The sequence below is a fragment of the Tasmannia lanceolata genome, unplaced genomic scaffold (genome assembly GCF_043159265.1).
Source record: "Tasmannia lanceolata isolate RefF3 unplaced genomic scaffold, GAP_Taslan_0.1 ptg000015l, whole genome shotgun sequence".
Classification (NCBI taxonomy): Eukaryota; Viridiplantae; Streptophyta; class Magnoliopsida; order Canellales; family Winteraceae; genus Tasmannia; species Tasmannia lanceolata.
The window spans coordinates 58,606,461-58,625,699 of NW_027518692.1; the positions used below are offsets into that span (position 1 = coordinate 58,606,461).

A 19,239-nucleotide genomic window follows, 5' to 3' on the forward strand; every position below is an offset into this window, starting at 1 on the left:
GTTATTGTTTTTGTTGTTCAAATTTTAGGAATACACAGATCATTTCCCTATTATACAACCATATTGATTTCTGAAGAATAAAGGCCTCATGAGAAGCCCCAAAACCCTTTCGTTGGTCCTAGATAATGAGCCTCAATGTGGTGGAAATTCGGGTTAATTTTTCCTGCAATATGATTGTTTTTCTCCTATGTTCTTTTAAGTGATTTGTAGAGGATAAGGGCCTCACGAGAAGCCACCCAAACCCTTTTCTTTTGTCCTAGATTAGGAGCCTCAATGTGGCTAAAATTCGGGTTAATTTTTCCTTCAATTTGTTTTTTCACATTTGTTCTTAATATTTGGAGATTTGGTGGTTTTTAGGAATGTTTGGCACTAGAAGTTTCACATGAACTTTAGCAAGGAATTGTGCATTACAGAGTGATTTTTGAATGTTGCTATTCTGATTAAGTAGCACCTATCAATAAAAAGTAAGGAAACAATTCAGCATCAAGGTCCACAGTGTTCAATTTAACTTCATAATTTCTAAAGCATATCATTTTAATTCTTGGACCATATCCTTTTATTTCATTTTAATTTATTCATTTGTTATTTGTTATGAGAATCATTTCAACTGCATTTAATTTTCAAACTAAATTAACTTTGGACCCGTGCATCGCACGGGTTGTGACTATTGCACATAGGGGGTGCCACAGCTACGACATTATAATGCCAATAATGCCGAATAAGTGGCCTAAAATTCCTTTAGGATTACGTTTTCTATTGAATTTTTGCTTTAATTAGAAATGTCAATTCAGACAGCATTGAATTTGCCTTTTCCTATTCAAAACCGATGCAAGTATCTCTTTCATCTCTACCATTGTCTTAGCCTCATTCTGTTTTTGCCTAGAAGCGATATCTATCTCCAGTCGTTTCGGTCAGGGGCAAAGTAGGTAAGGTTTCGAGATGAAAGAAGAGCATCCATCAAAGGTTGAATATAACCTCAATTTTCTCCATTATCTGGTATTGATTATAGAGTTTTTCTCTTTAAAATTGTGGATTTCACAACAGTTTCTCTTTTTTCCAGTTTGTTTTCACTACAGTTCATTTTATGGTTGTTGAAGATCACACTTTTTTTTTTCTACAGATGGCCAATTTTATTGACATTTTTTTTCTTGAAGATCGCAGATTTTTCAGTGTATGACCATACTATTTCTCCTCCATATTCAGCCCTCTTTACTTCAATGGCATATTCAGTCCGCTTTACTTTAATGGCCACAGTGTGTAGAAGAAGAAAAGAAGAGGATTCAATTACTTTGATATCAGTTAAAACCTGCTTGCAAGGCTCCAAATGAGATATGAGTACGTTCAAGCAACAAAGAAATGCTTCTGTGTGAAAGTTTTTGGTTCATGTATTTAGAGAAAGTTGGCTTCTCTATTTAAGAAAAAAAATTGATGGTTGTTGAAGATCACAAGTTTTCTGTCTGCAGATGGGCATTTTGTGGATCATTTTTAATTGACATGCATGATCATATAACTTAGAAATTGGAGTTAATTTGTTGCAATTTATTAAAATTTCATATATGTGTAACTTAGAATGCAATCCCATTGCAAAAATATTTTGAAATATTTCAGAAAAATCTTAGCATGAAAGATACTACTATCTTCAAAGAAGCATGCAATAGTTCAAGGGTGATTTTAAAAATTCATTTTAGATATATAAATTTTGACCCACATATAAAGAAAAACTCTACAAATCTGTCTAATATATTTTACAGATATATCTTTCTAATGATTGTTTCTACTTTTTAATCTCTGCAGCTTAGGCAGAGTCTTCTGTCGTTGGAAGAAGAGGAAGAAGAGCGAAACAGGTATGTAATATATTTTGGCCTTTTCTTATTTATTTTTTTAGTTTTTTTTTGTCGTTTTTAATTCTTTTCCTTATGAAATAGGTATGTACTATATTCTTTGTTTTTTGTTTTTGATAGATGTCTTAGCCATAATCAAGCCTCGACGACTTTTTGCGAAAAAGATGTTGATTATACCCCATTTAAGGTGAGTTGTAAATAATTTTTGCCCTTCTCTTTAGTTTTATTTTATTTTTCTGTCTTTTAAGATTGCGGATTATAAGAAACTTATATACCATAGAAGTGAATGGTGTAATTGGAATGGGTAATGATTTAATGAGTGGGGAATGTGAATGGGAATGATTTAAGGGTAATCGAATGGTGTAATGCGTGGGGAATGAGAATGGGAATGGGATTAATGAGAATGGAAATTGTTTAATGGCTGTGGGAATGGGAATGGGAATGGGCTAAGTTTAATGGGTTTAGGAGAGGAGGGCCGTAGGGCTTAGGTGGGACTGGTGGAGGTGGGAGGCAGGTTATAGGCTATAGCTGACAGAACGGTGGAGGGGGTGGGATACGGGAATGGTAAAGGGGTGGGATACGTCGCTGGTGGGAATAGTGAAGGGGTGGGATATGACGCTGGTGGGAATGGAGAGCGTTTGCGGCAGAGCGTGGGGGCCCAAAGGGTTGCGGGAGGTGGTGGGGTGGTTGAAGATGCATAGGGGTGGCGGGAAGGAAGATGAGAGTGATGGGGTGCAGCAGATGGGAGAGGGGTACCAGAGAAGATGAAATGAGAAAGCTAGGTTTTTTTTAATATGATGTCTTTTCTCACTTTCCCTTTTTGCTTCAACCTTCGTGGATCTGCTCTTATATCATGTTAGTGAGACATGGTTAAGAGAAGAATAAGAAGAAGAAGAAGTGAGTGAGAAGATGGGAGTCCCTTTTAAGGGAGTTCTCATGTAAAAACAGTGGGGGCCCACATTTTTTGAGTGATCAAACCATTCATTTGAAAGGCCCTTACCTAGATAGGGTGTCCACAAAAAATCAGCCTCATAGGATCATCCTAACCCATGTCGTTTCCATTCTGATATTCTAGTAAGCACACAAGACCTTTCTGCACTCAAGAGAGAGATGCTAAAAGGTTGTTTGATGTTCCTCTAATTTGTTTTTCTCCCCATTTGGTCACCGTATGAAATCTCAATCATTTGGGTTTTTACGGGCACCCGCACGTCCACCCGGCCCGGTCCAGTTTTGTAGGGACCCGTACGGGCCGGGTCAAATTTCAAAGGGTCACTAATTTAGTGACCCAGACCCATAAATTACAGGCCGGCCGAGTGGACCTGCAGGTCCGGCTCACTTTTTGCCGGGTCTAATCACGGAATAATGTGGACTCAGGATATATTGTTCTTAATGAGTTGGATCAACCCATTCACTAATAAACCCGACTTTGGATGGGTCATGTCACAAAATTGGCTGATATGATAGGATCCTAACCAATGAAATTGTGGCTTCAAAATGGACGGTTCAAAGTGTAATAATGCGATCTTCTACATTTGGTAATAATAAATTGGAGGTGAAGGTCAAAGGTTTTGGGGAATTTCTCATAGGGGATCACATGCTATATTGTTTAGGCTCACCAATAGATGTTTATCTGTGGTGTCATCACTATAGAAATAAAATTTGTCTGATTTTTATTTTTGTGCACATAACATTGGTGTGATTACCTATAGTTAAACTGTATATCTTTTGACATCTACAGTCATTTCAAACAGAGAAGGTGCTATTGCTTAGTTATGCTGCCTGAGTTTGTGGCCAAATGACAGGGAATTAAAATAGGCATTCCCTTCTTTTTGAAGGCTGTTACAATTCCCAAGATGCCCTCAATAACTATTCAGAAAAGTGGGTAATTGTTATAAATCAAGAGATCTCAATCTCCAAAAAAGAAGAAGATCAAACTATCTTACAAAACCATCATTAAAAACCGTCAACCTTGAAAATTCAATATAAAATCTATCACTAGTGCTTTGTATGAGCGATGTGTATGAGCTAAACCAAACGTCATGTTCATGACAACCATGAATGTGTGTATGAAGCTAAAAGAAATGTCAACCTTGAAAATTCAATATAAATCTCTCACTAGAGCAGACCTATGAAAATCCTTTAGATGTATATGAAGCTAAAAGGAAACGTCGTCCTACCTTGAAAACTGGAAATACAGGCGATCAGTCCTGACATGCTGTCGTCCAAGACATCCCTCGAGCCTTACTCGAAGCTGAACCTCCTAAGGCTTTCTCTCAACGTTGGCTGAGAGCCAAAAGATTCCTTCGTTCAGCCCCTCCGCATTGTCTGCATAATAGTTCTGAATATGGCATCTCGTAATATTGAGCTCACCAAGTCCAAGCAAGTCTCCTATGGTCATCGCAGTCATTTCATCTTGGCAATCTCGGTGCCTATTGACTAACACAAACAACGCTACATCTCCCAAATCCTACAGGTAGTCATTCGTTATAGATTTTAAATAGAAAAAAATATGTCAAGAAAAATAAATGGGAAACTAATTTGGAAATTACCTCTATTATGCTGCGCAGTTGATTCTTTGCAGCAACGTATTCTTGATTAGTAGTAGGACACCATCAACCACATATATCAATCCGTCTGCATTTTGGAAGCACAGCCTCCAAAATAGTGGTATCTGTAAAAGAATGGTTAAACATTCAATATAATCACCTACAAATTCTAGATTCGGAAACAAAAACTCTTTTAACTCATTACCTTGTTCAAACCATCAATATCCCTCCATATCCCATGTGCACTAATGTCTTTGCCCATCTTGATTGTTAATCCTAAGGAAAATACAATTAAACACAAAAAATAAAAAAGACAGCCGCAAAAATTATTAACACTAACTGTTTTCAACTTATGATCACATGATGGATTCATAAGGTTGAACATGATGGCTCCCACATAAAGGCCAGCGATCAAAATGTTCATTTTCCTTTTGCCAGCAAAGAACCATCCGCAAAGCCCCATCAACTCCTGCCATATAATTCGAGCAAAGCGACCTATGGGAGTAATTTCAAATGTTATTTTCTTTTTTTATTTAATCTTAAAGTAGTTATCATGCAATGCTCATTATACCACATATCATCCCAATGGTTTGACTATCCTAACTGTTAGTATGAAGCTTGATGATGAGGTGGTATTGGGTACAAACCTATGTAGCAAACTAATGAATCGCGGTCCGGGGCGTATACCAAAATGTAGTAGATTACATATATAATCAACTGCAGAGCACCAAAGACCGCTCCCATTCCGCTCAAAATCTGCATTTAGTAGTAAAATATGTTATGACCAAGTACTCCAAGTATTCAATTATTCAAAATATCTTATGACCAATTAATTAAAATATTATTATAGTTACCAAGTAAATGAGGTCGGAGCGGGTGACGGCGTCAGCCGTCCAACAAACGCCATTTGCGAAAATGGCGAGAGAGAGAGAAAATGGCAGAGGCCACACGTTCTTGGCAATAGATATTCTCTACAAGATAAATAAATAAAACAATGTCACTAATAATTAAGCTAAGCTATTCAAATGGAAAATAAAAGATGGTCTTTTTAATTCATATTGTGAGAATGGGAACGGTGAGAGTTGGGTACTAACCAAGACAAAGAGAGGGGTGTCATACATCAAGATGCCAAACAGTCCAGATAATATTTCCGCCACGAGTAAACGTTGTTCAAGATTAAGAACAACAGTAGTGATGAGGGAAACAACCATAAATTCAGCTCCAAGAATTTTTAATGCTGTAATCTAGAAAAAATTACTGGTTATTATCATAACTTGCAACGATATAAGTGCGGTATTCATTTAAAATCTTAGGATTGATCAGCTATAATATAAAACATTTAAAATAAGGTGCTGCCAAGATCTTAGTTAGGCCACTTGTTGTCCTGATTTCGAAACGAATAAGTATGGCAAGGCTTACTCGAATGGCATGTATTTTATCACATAAATGCAATTACCAATTCAAGGCTCAAGTCTGTTGATGTGGTGAAGAACTTTTGGACTCACAAAGAAAGTATATGCCAAAAAACCAGCACGTTGCTGAATTGGAGGAGTATTGCTAATTCTAGAAAGTAAGGTGATGCCATGAATTCAAGAAAGTAAGGTGCTGCCAAGAATTTATAACTTTATTTTTTTAATTAGTCTTGTAAAAGGCAACACAAGTGAATGTCGAGTGCTGCCCAGCTTTCTTTCTTTCTTTTTCTTTTATCAATTGATGTGAACAATTATAAAAAGAGAGAGAACAGGAATTTAAGGGGAGCCTTTTGGACATACGAAATGAGGTCTCCTCTTCCTTCTTGTTAATTGTTGTTGTTAACTACGTTATGAAGAAAACAACTCTCGAATTCTGAACGAGTTTCTGGTTTGCCTTCTTTATTTCCACTTGTTACATGCAAGAGCATTCATCTACATGAACAGGTCATCCCCTCGACCAGTTACCTTCAAGAATCACCACTGAAGCAACCCTCTTTTTGCTTCTTCAACTCCTCCCAAAACCATCTACCAAGCAGCCACATACCTGCTTATTTATCTCACTCAAAACTTAAGCCAATCTCATGCCTTCACCCGATCCCAAGTCCCTAATACTCCTTTGAGCAGCCAACACTTAACTGTTCATGCTAACCCAAAACACCCCTGCTGTTCAGACGTTTAACAACCTACCCACACAAACTTCAACCCAAAAGCTATCCATGAACTAACCCACAATCCCTAAGTTTTTCCATATGAATTAACAGTTCCAAAGGACACTCAACAACCACCCCCAACCCATTTAATCTCAGCCCCATCTAAATCCTAACCGAGAGCCACGTCACCCTTAGACATTACCCTATTCTCAACCACTTCCCAGACTCTCACCCCCATCCTCGTCAAATCTTCACCCTCTCCTTTATGTGGTTAACCATCCTATCCTTATATCTTGAACCTACCCCATCCTTCATATCTGTACAACCATATTTTCTCTTACCACCATACTCAACCGAGACCCATTTCACCGTAGATAATCCCTCCATTCTATCCGATCCACCACTCACTAAAACTCCATCAGTCCATTCTATCATAACCTGCCACACATCATCTCCTTAACCACTACGTTACTAAGCCTTTTAGCCTCATATCCACATGTGATCAGTTGTATCAAAGTTTCCATGAGCGCCACTTGCATCAAAGTGGTATCAGAGCTCAGCAGAAAGAATTTTTCAATTCTTTGTGGTCTTGGACAAGTAATCTCTCGATATTGTGCAAAGAAATCTCTTGATTGGATGGATCACCCTACAAACCAAGAATTATTTGACCAACTTGTGGAAAGTGTTCGTAGAAGAGATGTTATGCTAGAAGAAATCCGTGACCACATCCGAAAGTGGGATCGACTTGAAGATCAACGGTCTTAATCCCCTCCGATAAAAAACACTTTTAAAGAAGGGGAGCAGGTTGAAATGTCGAGGAGAGCCTCTCCAAGACCTATTTCTCATCACGATGCGGCATTGGTATTTACATGTGGACGAACAAGAAGTATTTGATTGGATAGCCATGGTTAGTTCAAAGTTTTCAAGGCCGGGTTACTGGTGGCGCTCTTCGACATATCTACGAAATGGCAAGACACTTCCTATCTTTTAATTACCAAATCCGGTTGAAGCAAAGGAAAAGGGTTATTATGCCTTCTCCTCCACCATCACAACCAACCAAGGTAATCTCAAGACTTTTTCATATTGTGTCCTCGTTTCCTACTATCCGCATGTATAACCAAGACACTAAGGTCAATTCACATATTTGCAAGAAAAGAATGACCAAAGTGATGGAAGTGAAGGCCAGTCCACATATCCGCAAGAAAAGAATGACCAAAGTGATGAAAGTGAGCATGACAGTCCTTCATTACTAGAAAATCAAGAAGAGGTTGAAGAAGTAATTACTTTGGAGGCGGATACCAATGGCATTGAGCCTACCTCCAAGCCAACCAGCAGTCCTCTTTCCTTCTACAATTTCAGTCCTTAAAACCCAACCTAAGCCAACAAGCCACCCCATTCTCAGCCCTAACAATCTTCTTCCCAAAGCAACCTTCTGTCCTCGTTTCCAGCCTTCCAAAGCCTTATTGAAACCATTATTAACAACGCTATAGTACTTATTCACACCATCCATGGCGCAAAGGTAAGGTTGCTCCATTGTGACCTGGTGGTCACGGGTTCAAGTCACAGAAACAGCCTCTCTGCAAAGCAGGGTTAAGGCTGCGTACATCTGGCCCTCCCTAGACCCCGCAATGGCGGGAGCCTCCTGCACTGGGCCGCCTTTTTTCAAACTGACTATCAACATCCTCTCAATTCCTCCTACAAACAACCACAACTTCCTTTAATTACAGCTAAGCCACCTCTAACTGCCAACCTCAAGTCACCTTTCAGCCAAAGACGACTCTCCCTAAACTCTCTCTCTTTCTTCAGTCGAAACTATCATCTCTTTTTCTAATTGAGAGCCACCTTGCCTCTAATTATCAGTCTACTACCTCACCAAATAGCCTATTAAACCTCATTCACAATCTTTAGGTGTTAACCTATTTCCTTTTCTTAGTTTTCCTTAAACCACCCGCGGATTACCCATCTTTTCTTGATTTTCTTTAACATCCAAAATCAACTAACAACTTCTTAAAACTAAAAAATCTTTAAGTATAACTTTTAACCCTTCCCTAGCCCTTGAACTTTTCTTTATATCAAAGCTTCTGCTATCCCCCTCCGCGTCCCATTTCAATCTCATTTTGCATAAATTAGTAACTTCCTAAGTATAGTAATTTTCATTTCCCATTAGTTTAATTTAGGTTCCTTCCATTCGGGTAATTTCCTTTTGTCTCATTTAAAGTCATTTCCAAAATGGTAACTTACCATCTTAAATTCCAATTCTTGAGCTTTCTCTTTACATTCCCGAATTACCTTCAAATTTGGCAACTTAACATTTAAAGAAATATTCTATTGCTGTCAAGAAGATGGTGGAAATAGCAACAGAATTGCTAAGGTAGGCAAGCCATGGGATGAGTGCCCTTACTAATCAAATCAAAGAGGTCACCAAAACAGTAGCTTGCTATGATTTGTTGACACAAACACGAGTGTCAGTTTCGGACATGGCAAAATCCCAAAATTTAAAACAGAGACATTGCTAAAACAGAATGTTTATATTATCATGATTTGTGGACACAAATTCATGTGTCGAATTTCAACACAGATACGAAGTGTCTAACATGGCAACTCCTAAAAATCTAGAAATTGTGACACCCTATACACATACATATAAAATTACTGGTTATTATCAAAATTTGCAATAAAATAAATGTGGTATTCATTTAAGAAACTAATAAATCTTAGGATTAAGCAACCACAACCTAAAACAAACATGAGATAATCTAATAACAGCGCATTCATCAATTTAATCTAGGGATTTGCTAGCGTCCATCGCAGAAGGCATTTCACGGATGGTCTGTTGCATGAGAGCAGCCATGCAGGCTCACTTTTCAACAGATCTTGTCTTCATTCACGAGGTGGCTGCTCTGACATGCAACATACCTTTTGCGATGAACGCTAGCAAATCCATTTAATCTATTATCTTTAGTCTCCAATATGTAACGAGAAAGGGAGACCAATAGGATACAGTGGATAGAATATTGGAATAAGAGTTTTAGGTTTAGGAGGGGATATAACAACAAATATTAGTTAAAAAAAGCTGATAGAAGAGTTAGTAGTAAAAAGCCAAGTACAATATTCAATAATAAAACAAAACGTCACACTTAACACAATATAAACATGTGTCGACCCGCCCACATGAAGTCTGTATGAGTATGAAAGGAAAGGAACATTAACGTCAGTTTCACATGAGTGTGGGTCCCTAGGCTAAGAAAGCATATGACATTCTCAGAGATTCGCCATATAGATAGTATCTTCTCCTGTGAAGGATCGAATTTAAAGGACTTAAAAGAGATGAATTAAAAGATGTTAGTTTTTATATTCCAAGTATAAGCATTTAGGAAGAAGTTATTCATTTCTTCATATCTCCTCTTTATGATAAAAAAATGTACTTCCTCTCTTCTTTTTCTTGGCCAAAGAAAATATACAGTGGAGTCATTGAACTCTACACTTGCATGTACAGAAACAACAAATATCACAGAAGACTACTATTACACCGAATCCGAAACCATAAGCAGAAAAATAACAAGCTGGGCTTGCTATTTTCTTGACACTTCTAGCACTACATTTAGAAGTGTCCAAAGTAGTGTCGACACAAGTGGCTGTTTTCTTTTAACAAGAGAAAGTATAGAGCTTTCCTTTTTTTAAGTGGGAATTGGAAAGAGAATTACCTTTTCGTTTCTTCTAAGAGCATGTGACGTATGTGGAGATGTAGAGCATCTCCATGACTACGCCTGCTGAATTGATTGCTATGACCCAAAGGCTGTTTGGGGCCAGAACCCAGAAAACAACCCACCATATGCAGTTGAAAAGTTTCACCGTGTACGGAATCAGGTACGTAAATGGTGAGAAATCCACCGCCAATTTTCTCTTCCATATAGTGTAGAACATAGGCCTGCAATTAATTTCATGAGATTTCCATTTTTCATAATAATCATAATTAAAAAATAAATAAAAGATTGTTGTAGCCTGTCAAATGAACGGTTTCGATCATCCTATGTTGTGGTCCGTACGGTACTTTTTGAAAATATTGAGCTATATAGGTGATTTTTTGGGCACAACCTACAACCTATTTAGGCTGTGGCTCATCAAATGGACGGTTTGGATCATCCTATGGTGTGGGCTGTACGGGTGATTTTTTGGGCAAAACCTATTTACCTTGTGGCCCATCAAATGGGAGGTTTAGATCATCCTATGGTGTCGGTCGTAGGTATTTTTTGAAATCATTGAACTATACAGGTGATTTTTTGGGCACAACCTACAACCTATTTACGGTGTGGCCAATCAAATAGACGGTATTGATCATCCTATGGTGTGGGCAGTATGATACTTTGAAATTATTGAACTATAGAGGTGATCCAAACCATTCATTTGAAAGGCCCTTACCTAGATAGGGTGTCCACAAAGGATGTTGACATGGGGTACACCAAATCTATTGTGGACACCCTATCTAGGTAAGGGCCTTTCAAATGAATGGTTTGGATCACCTCTATAGTTCAATAATTTCAAAGTATCATACTGCCCACACCATAGGATGATCAATACCGTCTATTTGATTGGCCACACCGTAAATAGGTTGTAGGTTGTGCCCAAAAAATCACCTGTATAGTTCAATGATTTCAAAAAATACCTACGACCGACACCATAGGATGATCTAAACCTCCCATTTGATGGGCCACAAGGTAAATAGGTTTTGCCCAAAAAATCACCCGTACAGCCCACACCATAGGATGATCCAAACCGTCCATTTGATGAGCCACAGCCTAAATAGGTTGTAGGTTGTGCCCAAAAAATCACCTATATAGCTCAATATTTTCAAAAAGTACCGTACGGACCACAACATAGGATGATCGAAACCGTTCATTTGACAGGCTACAACAATCTTTTATTTATTTTTTAATTATGATTATTATGAAAAATGGAAATCTCATGAAATTAATTGCAGGCCTATGTTCTACACTATATGGAAGAGAAAATTGGCGGTGGATTTCTCACCATTTACGTACCTGATTCCGTACACGGTGAAACTTTTCAACTGCATATGGTGGGTTGTTTTCTGGGTTCTGGCCCCAAACAGCCTTTGGGTCATAGCAATCAATTCAGCAGGCGTAGTCATGGAGATGCTCTACATCTCCACATACGTCACATGCTCTTAGAAGAAACGAAAAGGTAATTCTCTTTCCAATTCCCACTTAAAAAAAGGAAAGCTCTATACTTTCTCTTGTTAAAAGAAAACAGCCACTTGTGTCGACACTACTTTGGACACTTCTAAATGTAGTGCTAGAAGTGTCAAGAAAATAGCAAGCCCAGCTTGTTATTTTTCTGCTTATGGTTTCGGATTCGGTGTAATAGTAGTCTTCTGTGATATTTGTTGTTTCTGTACATGCAAGTGTAGAGTTCAATGACTCCACTGTATATTTTCTTTGGCCAAGAAAAAGAAGAGAGGAAGTACATTTTTTTATCATAAAGAGGAGATATGAAGAAATGAATAACTTCTTCCTAAATGCTTATACTTGGAATATAAAAACTAACATCTTTTAATTCATCTCTTTTAAGTCCTTTAAATTCGATCCTTCACAGGAGAAGATACTATCTATATGGCGAATCTCTGAGAATGTCATATGCTTTCTTAGCCTAGGGACCCACACTCATGTGAAACTGACGTTAATGTTCCTTTCCTTTCATACTCATACAGACTTCATGTGGGCGGGTCGACACATGTTTATATTGTGTTAAGTGTGACGTTTTGTTTTATTATTGAATATTGTACTTGGCTTTTTACTACTAACTCTTCTATCAGCTTTTTTTAACTAATATTTGTTGTTATATCCCCTCCTAAACCTAAAACTCTTATTCCAATATTCTATCCACTGTATCCTATTGGTCTCCCTTTCTCGTTACATATTGGAGACTAAAGATAATAGATTAAATGGATTTGCTAGCGTTCATCGCAAAAGGTATGTTGCATGTCAGAGCAGCCACCTCGTGAATGAAGACAAGATCTGTTGAAAAGTGAGCCTGCATGGCTGCTCTCATGCAACAGACCATCCGTGAAATGCCTTCTGCGATGGACGCTAGCAAATCCCTAGATTAAATTGATGAATGCGCTGTTATTAGATTATCTCATGTTTGTTTTAGGTTGTGGTTGCTTAATCCTAAGATTTATTAGTTTCTTAAATGAATACCACATTTATTTTATTGCAAATTTTGATAATAACCAGTAATTTTATATGTATGTGTATAGGGTGTCACAATTTCTAGATTTTTAGGAGTTGCCATGTTAGACACTTCGTATCTGTGTTGAAATTCGACACATGAATTTGTGTCCACAAATCATGATAATATAAACATTCTGTTTTAGCAATGTCTCTGTTTTAAATTTTGGGATTTTGCCATGTCCGAAACTGACACTCGTGTTTGTGTCAACAAATCATAGCAAGCTACTGTTTTGGTGACCTCTTTGATTTGATTAGTAAGGGCACTCATCCCATGGCTTGCCTACCTTAGCAATTCTGTTGCTATTTCCACCATCTTCTTGACAGCAATAGAATATTTCTTTAAATGTTAAGTTGCCAAATTTGAAGGTAATTCGGGAATGTAAAGAGAAAGCTCAAGAATTGGAATTTAAGATGGTAAGTTACCATTTTGGAAATGACTTTAAATGAGACAAAAGGAAATTACCCGAATGGAAGGAACCTAAATTAAACTAATGGGAAATGAAAATTACTATACTTAGGAAGTTACTAATTTATGCAAAATGAGATTGAAATGGGACGCGGAGGGGGATAGCAGAAGCTTTGATATAAAGAAAAGTTCAAGGGCTAGGGAAGGGTTAAAAGTTATACTTAAAGATTTTTTAGTTTTAAGAAGTTGTTAGTTGATTTTGGATGTTAAAGAAAATCAAGAAAAGATGGGTAATCCGCGGGTGGTTTAAGGAAAACTAAGAAAAGGAAATAGGTTAACACCTAAAGATTGTGAATGAGGTTTAATAGGCTATTTGGTGAGGTAGTAGACTGATAATTAGAGGCAAGGTGGCTCTCAATTAGAAAAAGAGATGATAGTTTCGACTGAAGAAAGAGAGAGAGTTTAGGGAGAGTCGTCTTTGGCTGAAAGGTGACTTGAGGTTGGCAGTTAGAGGTGGCTTAGCTGTAATTAAAGGAAGTTGTGGTTGTTTGTAGGAGGAATTGAGAGGATGTTGATAGTCAGTTTGAAAAAAGGCGGCCCAGTGCAGGAGGCTCCCGCCATTGCGGGGTCTAGGGAGGGCCAGATGTACGCAGCCTTAACCCTGCTTTGCAGAGAGGCTGTTTCTGTGACTTGAACCCGTGACCACCAGGTCACAATGGAGCAACCTTACCTTTGCGCCATGGATGGTGTGAATAAGTACTATAGCGTTGTTAATAATGGTTTCAATAAGGCTTTGGAAGGCTGGAAACGAGGACAGAAGGTTGCTTTGGGAAGAAGATTGTTAGGGCTGAGAATGGGGTGGCTTGTTGGCTTAGGTTGGGTTTTAAGGACTGAAATTGTAGAAGGAAAGAGGACTGCTGGTTGGCTTGGAGGTAGGCTCAATGCCATTGGTATCCGCCTCCAAAGTAATTACTTCTTCAACCTCTTCTTGATTTTCTAGTAATGAAGGACTGTCATGCTCACTTTCATCACTTTGGTCATTCTTTTCTTGCGGATATGTGGACTGGCCTTCACTTCCATCACTTTGGTCATTCTTTTCTTGCAAATATGTGAATTGACCTTAGTGTCTTGGTTATACATGCGGATAGTAGGAAACGAGGACACAATATGAAAAAGTCTTGAGATTACCTTGGTTGGTTGTGATGGTGGAGGAGAAGGCATAATAACCCTTTTCCTTTGCTTCAACCGGATTTGGTAATTAAAAGATAGGAAGTGTCTTGCCATTTCGTAGATATGTCGAAGAGCGCCACCAGTAACCCGGCCTTGAAAACTTTGAACTAACCATGGCTATCCAATCAAATACTTCTTGTTCGTCCACATGTAAATACCAATGCCGCATCGTGATGAGAAATAGGTCTTGGAGAGGCTCTCCTCGACATTTCAACCTGCTCCCCTTCTTTAAAAGTGTTTTTTATCGGAGGGGATTAAGACCGTTGATCTTCAAGTCGATCCCACTTTCGGATGTGGTCACGGATTTCTTCTAGCATAACATCTCTTCTACGAACACTTTCCACAAGTTGGTCAAATAATTCTTGGTTTGTAGGGTGATCCATCCAATCAAGAGATTTCTTTGCACAATATCGAGAGATTACTTGTCCAAGACCACAAAGAATTGAAAAATTCTTTCTGCTGAGCTCTGATACCACTTTGATGCAAGTGGCGCTCATGGAAACTTTGATACAACTGATCACATGTGGATATGAGGCTAAAAGGCTTAGTAACGTAGTGGTTAAGGAGATGATGTGTGGCAGGTTATGATAGAATGGACTGATGGAGTTTTAGTGAGTGGTGGATCGGATAGAATGGAGGGATTATCTACGGTGAAATGGGTCTCGGTTGAGTATGGTGGTAAGAGAAAATATGGTTGTACAGATATGAAGGATGGGGTAGGTTCAAGATATAAGGATAGGATGGTTAACCACATAAAGGAGAGGGTGAAGATTTGACGAGGATGGGGGTGAGAGTCTGGGAAGTGGTTGAGAATAGGGTAATGTCTAAGGGTGACGTGGCTCTCGGTTAGGATTTAGATGGGGCTGAGATTAAATGGGTTGGGGGTGGTTGTTGAGTGTCCTTTGGAACTGTTAATTCATATGGAAAAACTTAGGGATTGTGGGTTAGTTCATGGATAGCTTTTGGGTTGAAGTTTGTGTGGGTAGGTTGTTAAACGTCTGAACAGCAGGGGTGTTTTGGGTTAGCATGAACAGTTAAGTGTTGGCTGCTCAAAGGAGTATTAGGGACTTGGGATCGGGTGAAGGCATGAGATTGGCTTAAGTTTTGAGTGAGATAAATAAGCAGGTATGTGGCTGCTTGGTAGATGGTTTTGGGAGGAGTTGAAGAAGCAAAAAGAGGGTTGCTTCAGTGGTGATTCTTGAAGGTAACTGGTCGAGGGGATGACCTGTTCATGTAGATGAATGCTCTTGCATGTAACAAGTGGAAATAAAGAAGGCAAACCAGAAACTCGTTCAGAATTCGAGAGTTGTTTTCTTCATAACGTAGTTAACAACAACAATTAACAAGAAGGAAGAGGAGACCTCATTTCGTATGTCCAAAAGGCTCCCCTTAAATTCCTGTTCTCTCTCTTTTTATAATTGTTCACATCAATTGATAAAAGAAAAAGAAAGAAAGAAAGCTGGGCAGCACTCGACATTCACTTGTGTTGCCTTTTACAAGACTAATTAAAAAAATAAAGTTATAAATTCTTGGCAGCACCTTACTTTCTTGAATTCATGGCATCACCTTACTTTCTAGAATTAGCAATACTCCTCCAATTCAGCAACGTGCTGGTTTTTTGGCATATACTTTCTTTGTGAGTCCAAAAGTTCTTCACCACATCAACAGACTTGAGCCTTGAATTGGTAATTGCATTTATGTGATAAAATACATGCCATTCGAGTAAGCCTTGCCATACTTATTCGTTTCGAAATCAGGACAACAAGTGGCCTAACTAAGATCTTGGCAGCACCTTATTTTAAATGTTTTATATTATAGCTGATCAATCCTAAGATTTTAAATGAATACCGCACTTATATCGTTGCAAGTTATGATAATAACCAGTAATTTTTTCTAGATTACAGCATTAAAAATTCTTGGAGCTGAATTTATGGTTGTTTCCCTCATCACTACTGTTGTTCTTAATCTTGAACAACGTTTACTCGTGGCGGAAATATTATCTGGACTGTTTGGCATCTTGATGTATGACACCCCTCTCTTTGTCTTGGTTAGTACCCAACTCTCACCGTTCCCATTCTCACAATATGAATTAAAAAGACCATCTTTTATTTTCCATTTGAATAGCTTAGCTTAATTATTAGTGACATTGTTTTATTTATTTATCTTGTAGAGAATATCTATTGCCAAGAACGTGTGGCCTCTGCCATTTTCTCTCTCTCTCGCCATTTTCGCAAATGGCGTTTGTTGGACGGCTGACGCCGTCACCCGCTCCGACCTCATTTACTTGGTAACTATAATAATATTTTAATTAATTGGTCATAAGATATTTTGAATAATTGAATACTTGGAGTACTTGGTCATAACATATTTTACTACTAAATGCAGATTTTGAGCGGAATGGGAGCGGTCTTTGGTGCTCTGCAGTTGATTATATATGTAATCTACTACATTTTGGTATACGCCCCGGACCGCGATTCATTAGTTTGCTACATAGGTTTGTACCCAATACCACCTCATCATCAAGCTTCATACTAACAGTTAGGATAGTCAAACCATTGGGATGATATGTGGTATAATGAGCATTGCATGATAACTACTTTAAGATTAAATAAAAAAAGAAAATAACATTTGAAATTACTCCCATAGGTCGCTTTGCTCGAATTATATGGCAGGAGTTGATGGGGCTTTGCGGATGGTTCTTTGCTGGCAAAAGGAAAATGAACATTTTGATCGCTGGCCTTTATGTGGGAGCCATCATGTTCAACCTTATGAATCCATCATGTGATCATAAGTTGAAAACAGTTAGTGTTAATAATTTTTGCGGCTGTCTTTTTTATTTTTTGTGTTTAATTGTATTTTCCTTAGGATTAACAATCAAGATGGGCAAAGACATTAGTGCACATGGGATATGGAGGGATATTGATGGTTTGAACAAGGTAATGAGTTAAAAGAGTTTTTGTTTCCGAATCTAGAATTTGTAGGTGATTATATTGAATGTTTAACCATTCTTTTACAGATACCACTATTTTGGAGGCTGTGCTTCCAAAATGCAGACGGATTGATATATGTGGTTGATGGTGTCCTACTACTAATCAAGAATATGTTGCTGCAAAGAATCAACTGCGCAGCATAATAGAGGTAATTTCCAAATTAGTTTCCCATTTATTTTTCTTGACATATTTTTTTCTATTTAAAATCTATAACGAATGACTACCTGTAGGATTTGGGAGATGTAGCGTTGTTGGTGTTAGTCAATAGGCACCGAGATTGCCAAGATGAAATGACTGCGATGACCATAGGAGACTTGCTTGGACTTGGTGAGCTCAATATTACGAGATGCCATATTCAGAACTATTATGCAGACAATGCGGAGGGGCTGAACGAAGGAATCTTTTGGCTCTCAGCCAACGTTGAGAGAAAGCCTTAGGAGGTTCAGCTTCGAGTAAGGCTCGAGGGATGTCTTGGACGACAGCATGTCAGGACTGATCGCCTGTATTTCCAGTTTTCAAGGTAGGACGACGTTTCCTTTTAGCTTCATATACATCTAAAGGATTTTCATAGGTCTGCTCTAGTGAGAGATTTATATTGAATTTTCAAGGTTGACATTTCTTTTAGCTTCATACACACATTCATGGCTGTCATGAACATGACGTTTGGTTTAGCTCATACACATCGCTCATACAAAGCACTAGTGATAGATTTTATATTGAATTTTCAAGGTTGACGGTTTTTAATGATGGTTTTGTAAGATAGTTTGATCTTCTTCTTTTTTGGAGATTGAGATCTCTTGATTTATAACAATTACCCACTTTTCTGAATAGTTATTGAGGGCATCTTGGGAATTGTAACAGCCTTCAAAAAGAAGGGAATGCCTATTTTAATTCCCTGTCATTTGGCCACAAACTCAGGCAGCATAACTAAGCAATAGCTTCTCTGTTTGAAATGACTGTAGATGTCAAAAGATATACAGTTTAACTATAGGTAATCACACCAATGTTATGTGCACAAAAATAAAAATCAGACAAATTTTATTTCTATAGTGATGACACCACAGATAAACATCTATTGGTGAGCCTAAACAATATAGCATGTGATCCCCTATGAGAAATTCCCCAAAACCTTTGACCTTCACCTCCAATTTATTATTACCAAATGTAGAAGATCACATTATTACACTTTGAACTGTCCATTTTGAAGCCACAATTTCATTGGTTAGGATCCTATCATATCAGCCAATTTTGTGACATGACCCATCCAAAGTCGGGTTTATTAGTGAATGGGTTGATCCAACTCATTAAGAACAATATATCCTGAGTCCACATTATTCCGTGATTAGACCCGGCAAAAAGTGAGCCGGACCTGCAGGTCCACTCGGCCGGCCTGTAATTTATGGGTCTGGGTCACTAAATTAGTGACCCTTTGAAATTTGACCCGGCCCGTACGGGTCCCTACAAAATTGGACCGGGCCGGGTGGACGTGCGGGTGCCCGTAAAAACCCAAATGATTGAGATTTCATACGGTGAAAGCCCTTATAGTCCCGTATTTTTCAGAAAGTAGTGTAAGACCACTCATAGGATGATCTAAACCGTCCATGTGATGGAACAGGTTGTGCCCCAAAAATCATTTCCATAGGATGATCGTAGCCCTCCGATTTATAGAGGTTTCCATTAATAATAATATGCAATTCCTCCATCAGAGAGCTAGGATCATCCTAGGGAAATGATTTTTTGAGCACAACCTATTTATGTTAGGCCCATAATATGGACGGTTTGGATCATCATATTATAGCGTGGGAATTAAAAAAAAAAAAAAAAAAAAAAAATTAAAACTGGGAGACCCATAG

At 38.3% G+C, this 19,239-nt stretch overlaps 2 protein-coding genes across 46 annotated transcripts in view; one reads left to right on the plus strand and one right to left on the minus strand.

Moving 5' to 3' along the window:
• LOC143892701 (uncharacterized) overlaps positions 1 to 19,239 on the plus strand; it is a 40,165-nt gene that overhangs the window by 17,601 nt on the left and 3,325 nt on the right. For 7 of the 38 annotated variants that reach the window (XR_013255585.1, XR_013255589.1, XR_013255591.1 and 4 more), the window contains exons 3-10: positions 1,795 to 1,844; positions 1,962 to 2,028; positions 16,294 to 16,443; positions 16,567 to 16,683; positions 16,782 to 16,890; positions 17,043 to 17,332; positions 17,413 to 17,534; positions 17,617 to 17,906. Coding sequence is in view for 27 of the 38 variants with exons in the window: in XM_077397503.1 (XP_077253618.1) it covers positions 1,795 to 1,844; positions 1,962 to 2,028; positions 16,294 to 16,443; positions 16,567 to 16,683; positions 16,782 to 16,890; positions 17,043 to 17,332; positions 17,413 to 17,529 (900 nt within the window). In the remaining 11 variants the exon portion in view is untranslated. Of the gene's footprint in view, positions 1 to 791; positions 1,336 to 1,794; positions 1,845 to 1,961; positions 2,029 to 11,487; positions 11,712 to 16,293; positions 16,444 to 16,566; positions 16,684 to 16,781; positions 16,891 to 17,042; positions 17,333 to 17,412; positions 17,535 to 17,616; positions 18,172 to 18,217; positions 19,225 to 19,239 lie in introns of those variants that run through there. The other 31 variants (XM_077397503.1, XM_077397504.1, XM_077397525.1 and 28 more) reach the window with 23 other exon arrangements.
• Positions 3,009 to 10,899, minus strand: LOC143892693 (bidirectional sugar transporter SWEET4-like). 8 transcript variants are annotated; one of them, XR_013255575.1, is made up of 8 exons: positions 10,214 to 10,898; positions 5,482 to 5,631; positions 5,242 to 5,358; positions 5,035 to 5,143; positions 4,593 to 4,882; positions 4,391 to 4,512; positions 4,019 to 4,308; positions 3,009 to 3,707 (listed from the first exon to the last, which is right to left on the minus strand). XR_013255575.1 is itself a non-coding variant. In XM_077397492.1 (7 exons), exons 2-6 carry the CDS (start codon positions 5,596 to 5,598, stop codon positions 4,396 to 4,398), a joined length of 750 nt encoding a protein of 249 aa, XP_077253607.1. In that variant the 5' UTR covers positions 5,599 to 5,624; positions 10,214 to 10,899; the 3' UTR covers positions 3,709 to 4,308; positions 4,391 to 4,395. The 8 variants fall into 8 exon arrangements, 4 of the variants coding, with proteins under 4 accessions (XP_077253607.1, XP_077253604.1, XP_077253608.1 ...); XR_013255576.1 differs by having other exon boundaries at positions 3,654 to 3,677; XR_013255578.1 differs by lacking the exon at positions 3,009 to 3,707 and having other exon boundaries at positions 3,709 to 4,308; positions 4,593 to 4,663; positions 4,748 to 4,882.

Coding starts and splice junctions, on each gene's coding strand:
- LOC143892693 (XM_077397492.1), bottom strand. CDS start 5,598: ATGGTTGTTTCCCTCATCACTACTGTTGTTCTTAATCTTGAACAACGT. Junction 5,144..5,241: donor GCTCCGACCTCATTTACTTG/GTAACTATAATA, acceptor TACTAAATGCAG/ATTTTGAGCGGAATGGGAGC. Junction 4,883..5,034: donor TTCATTAGTTTGCTACATAG/GTTTGTACCCAA, acceptor TTACTCCCATAG/GTCGCTTTGCTCGAATTATA.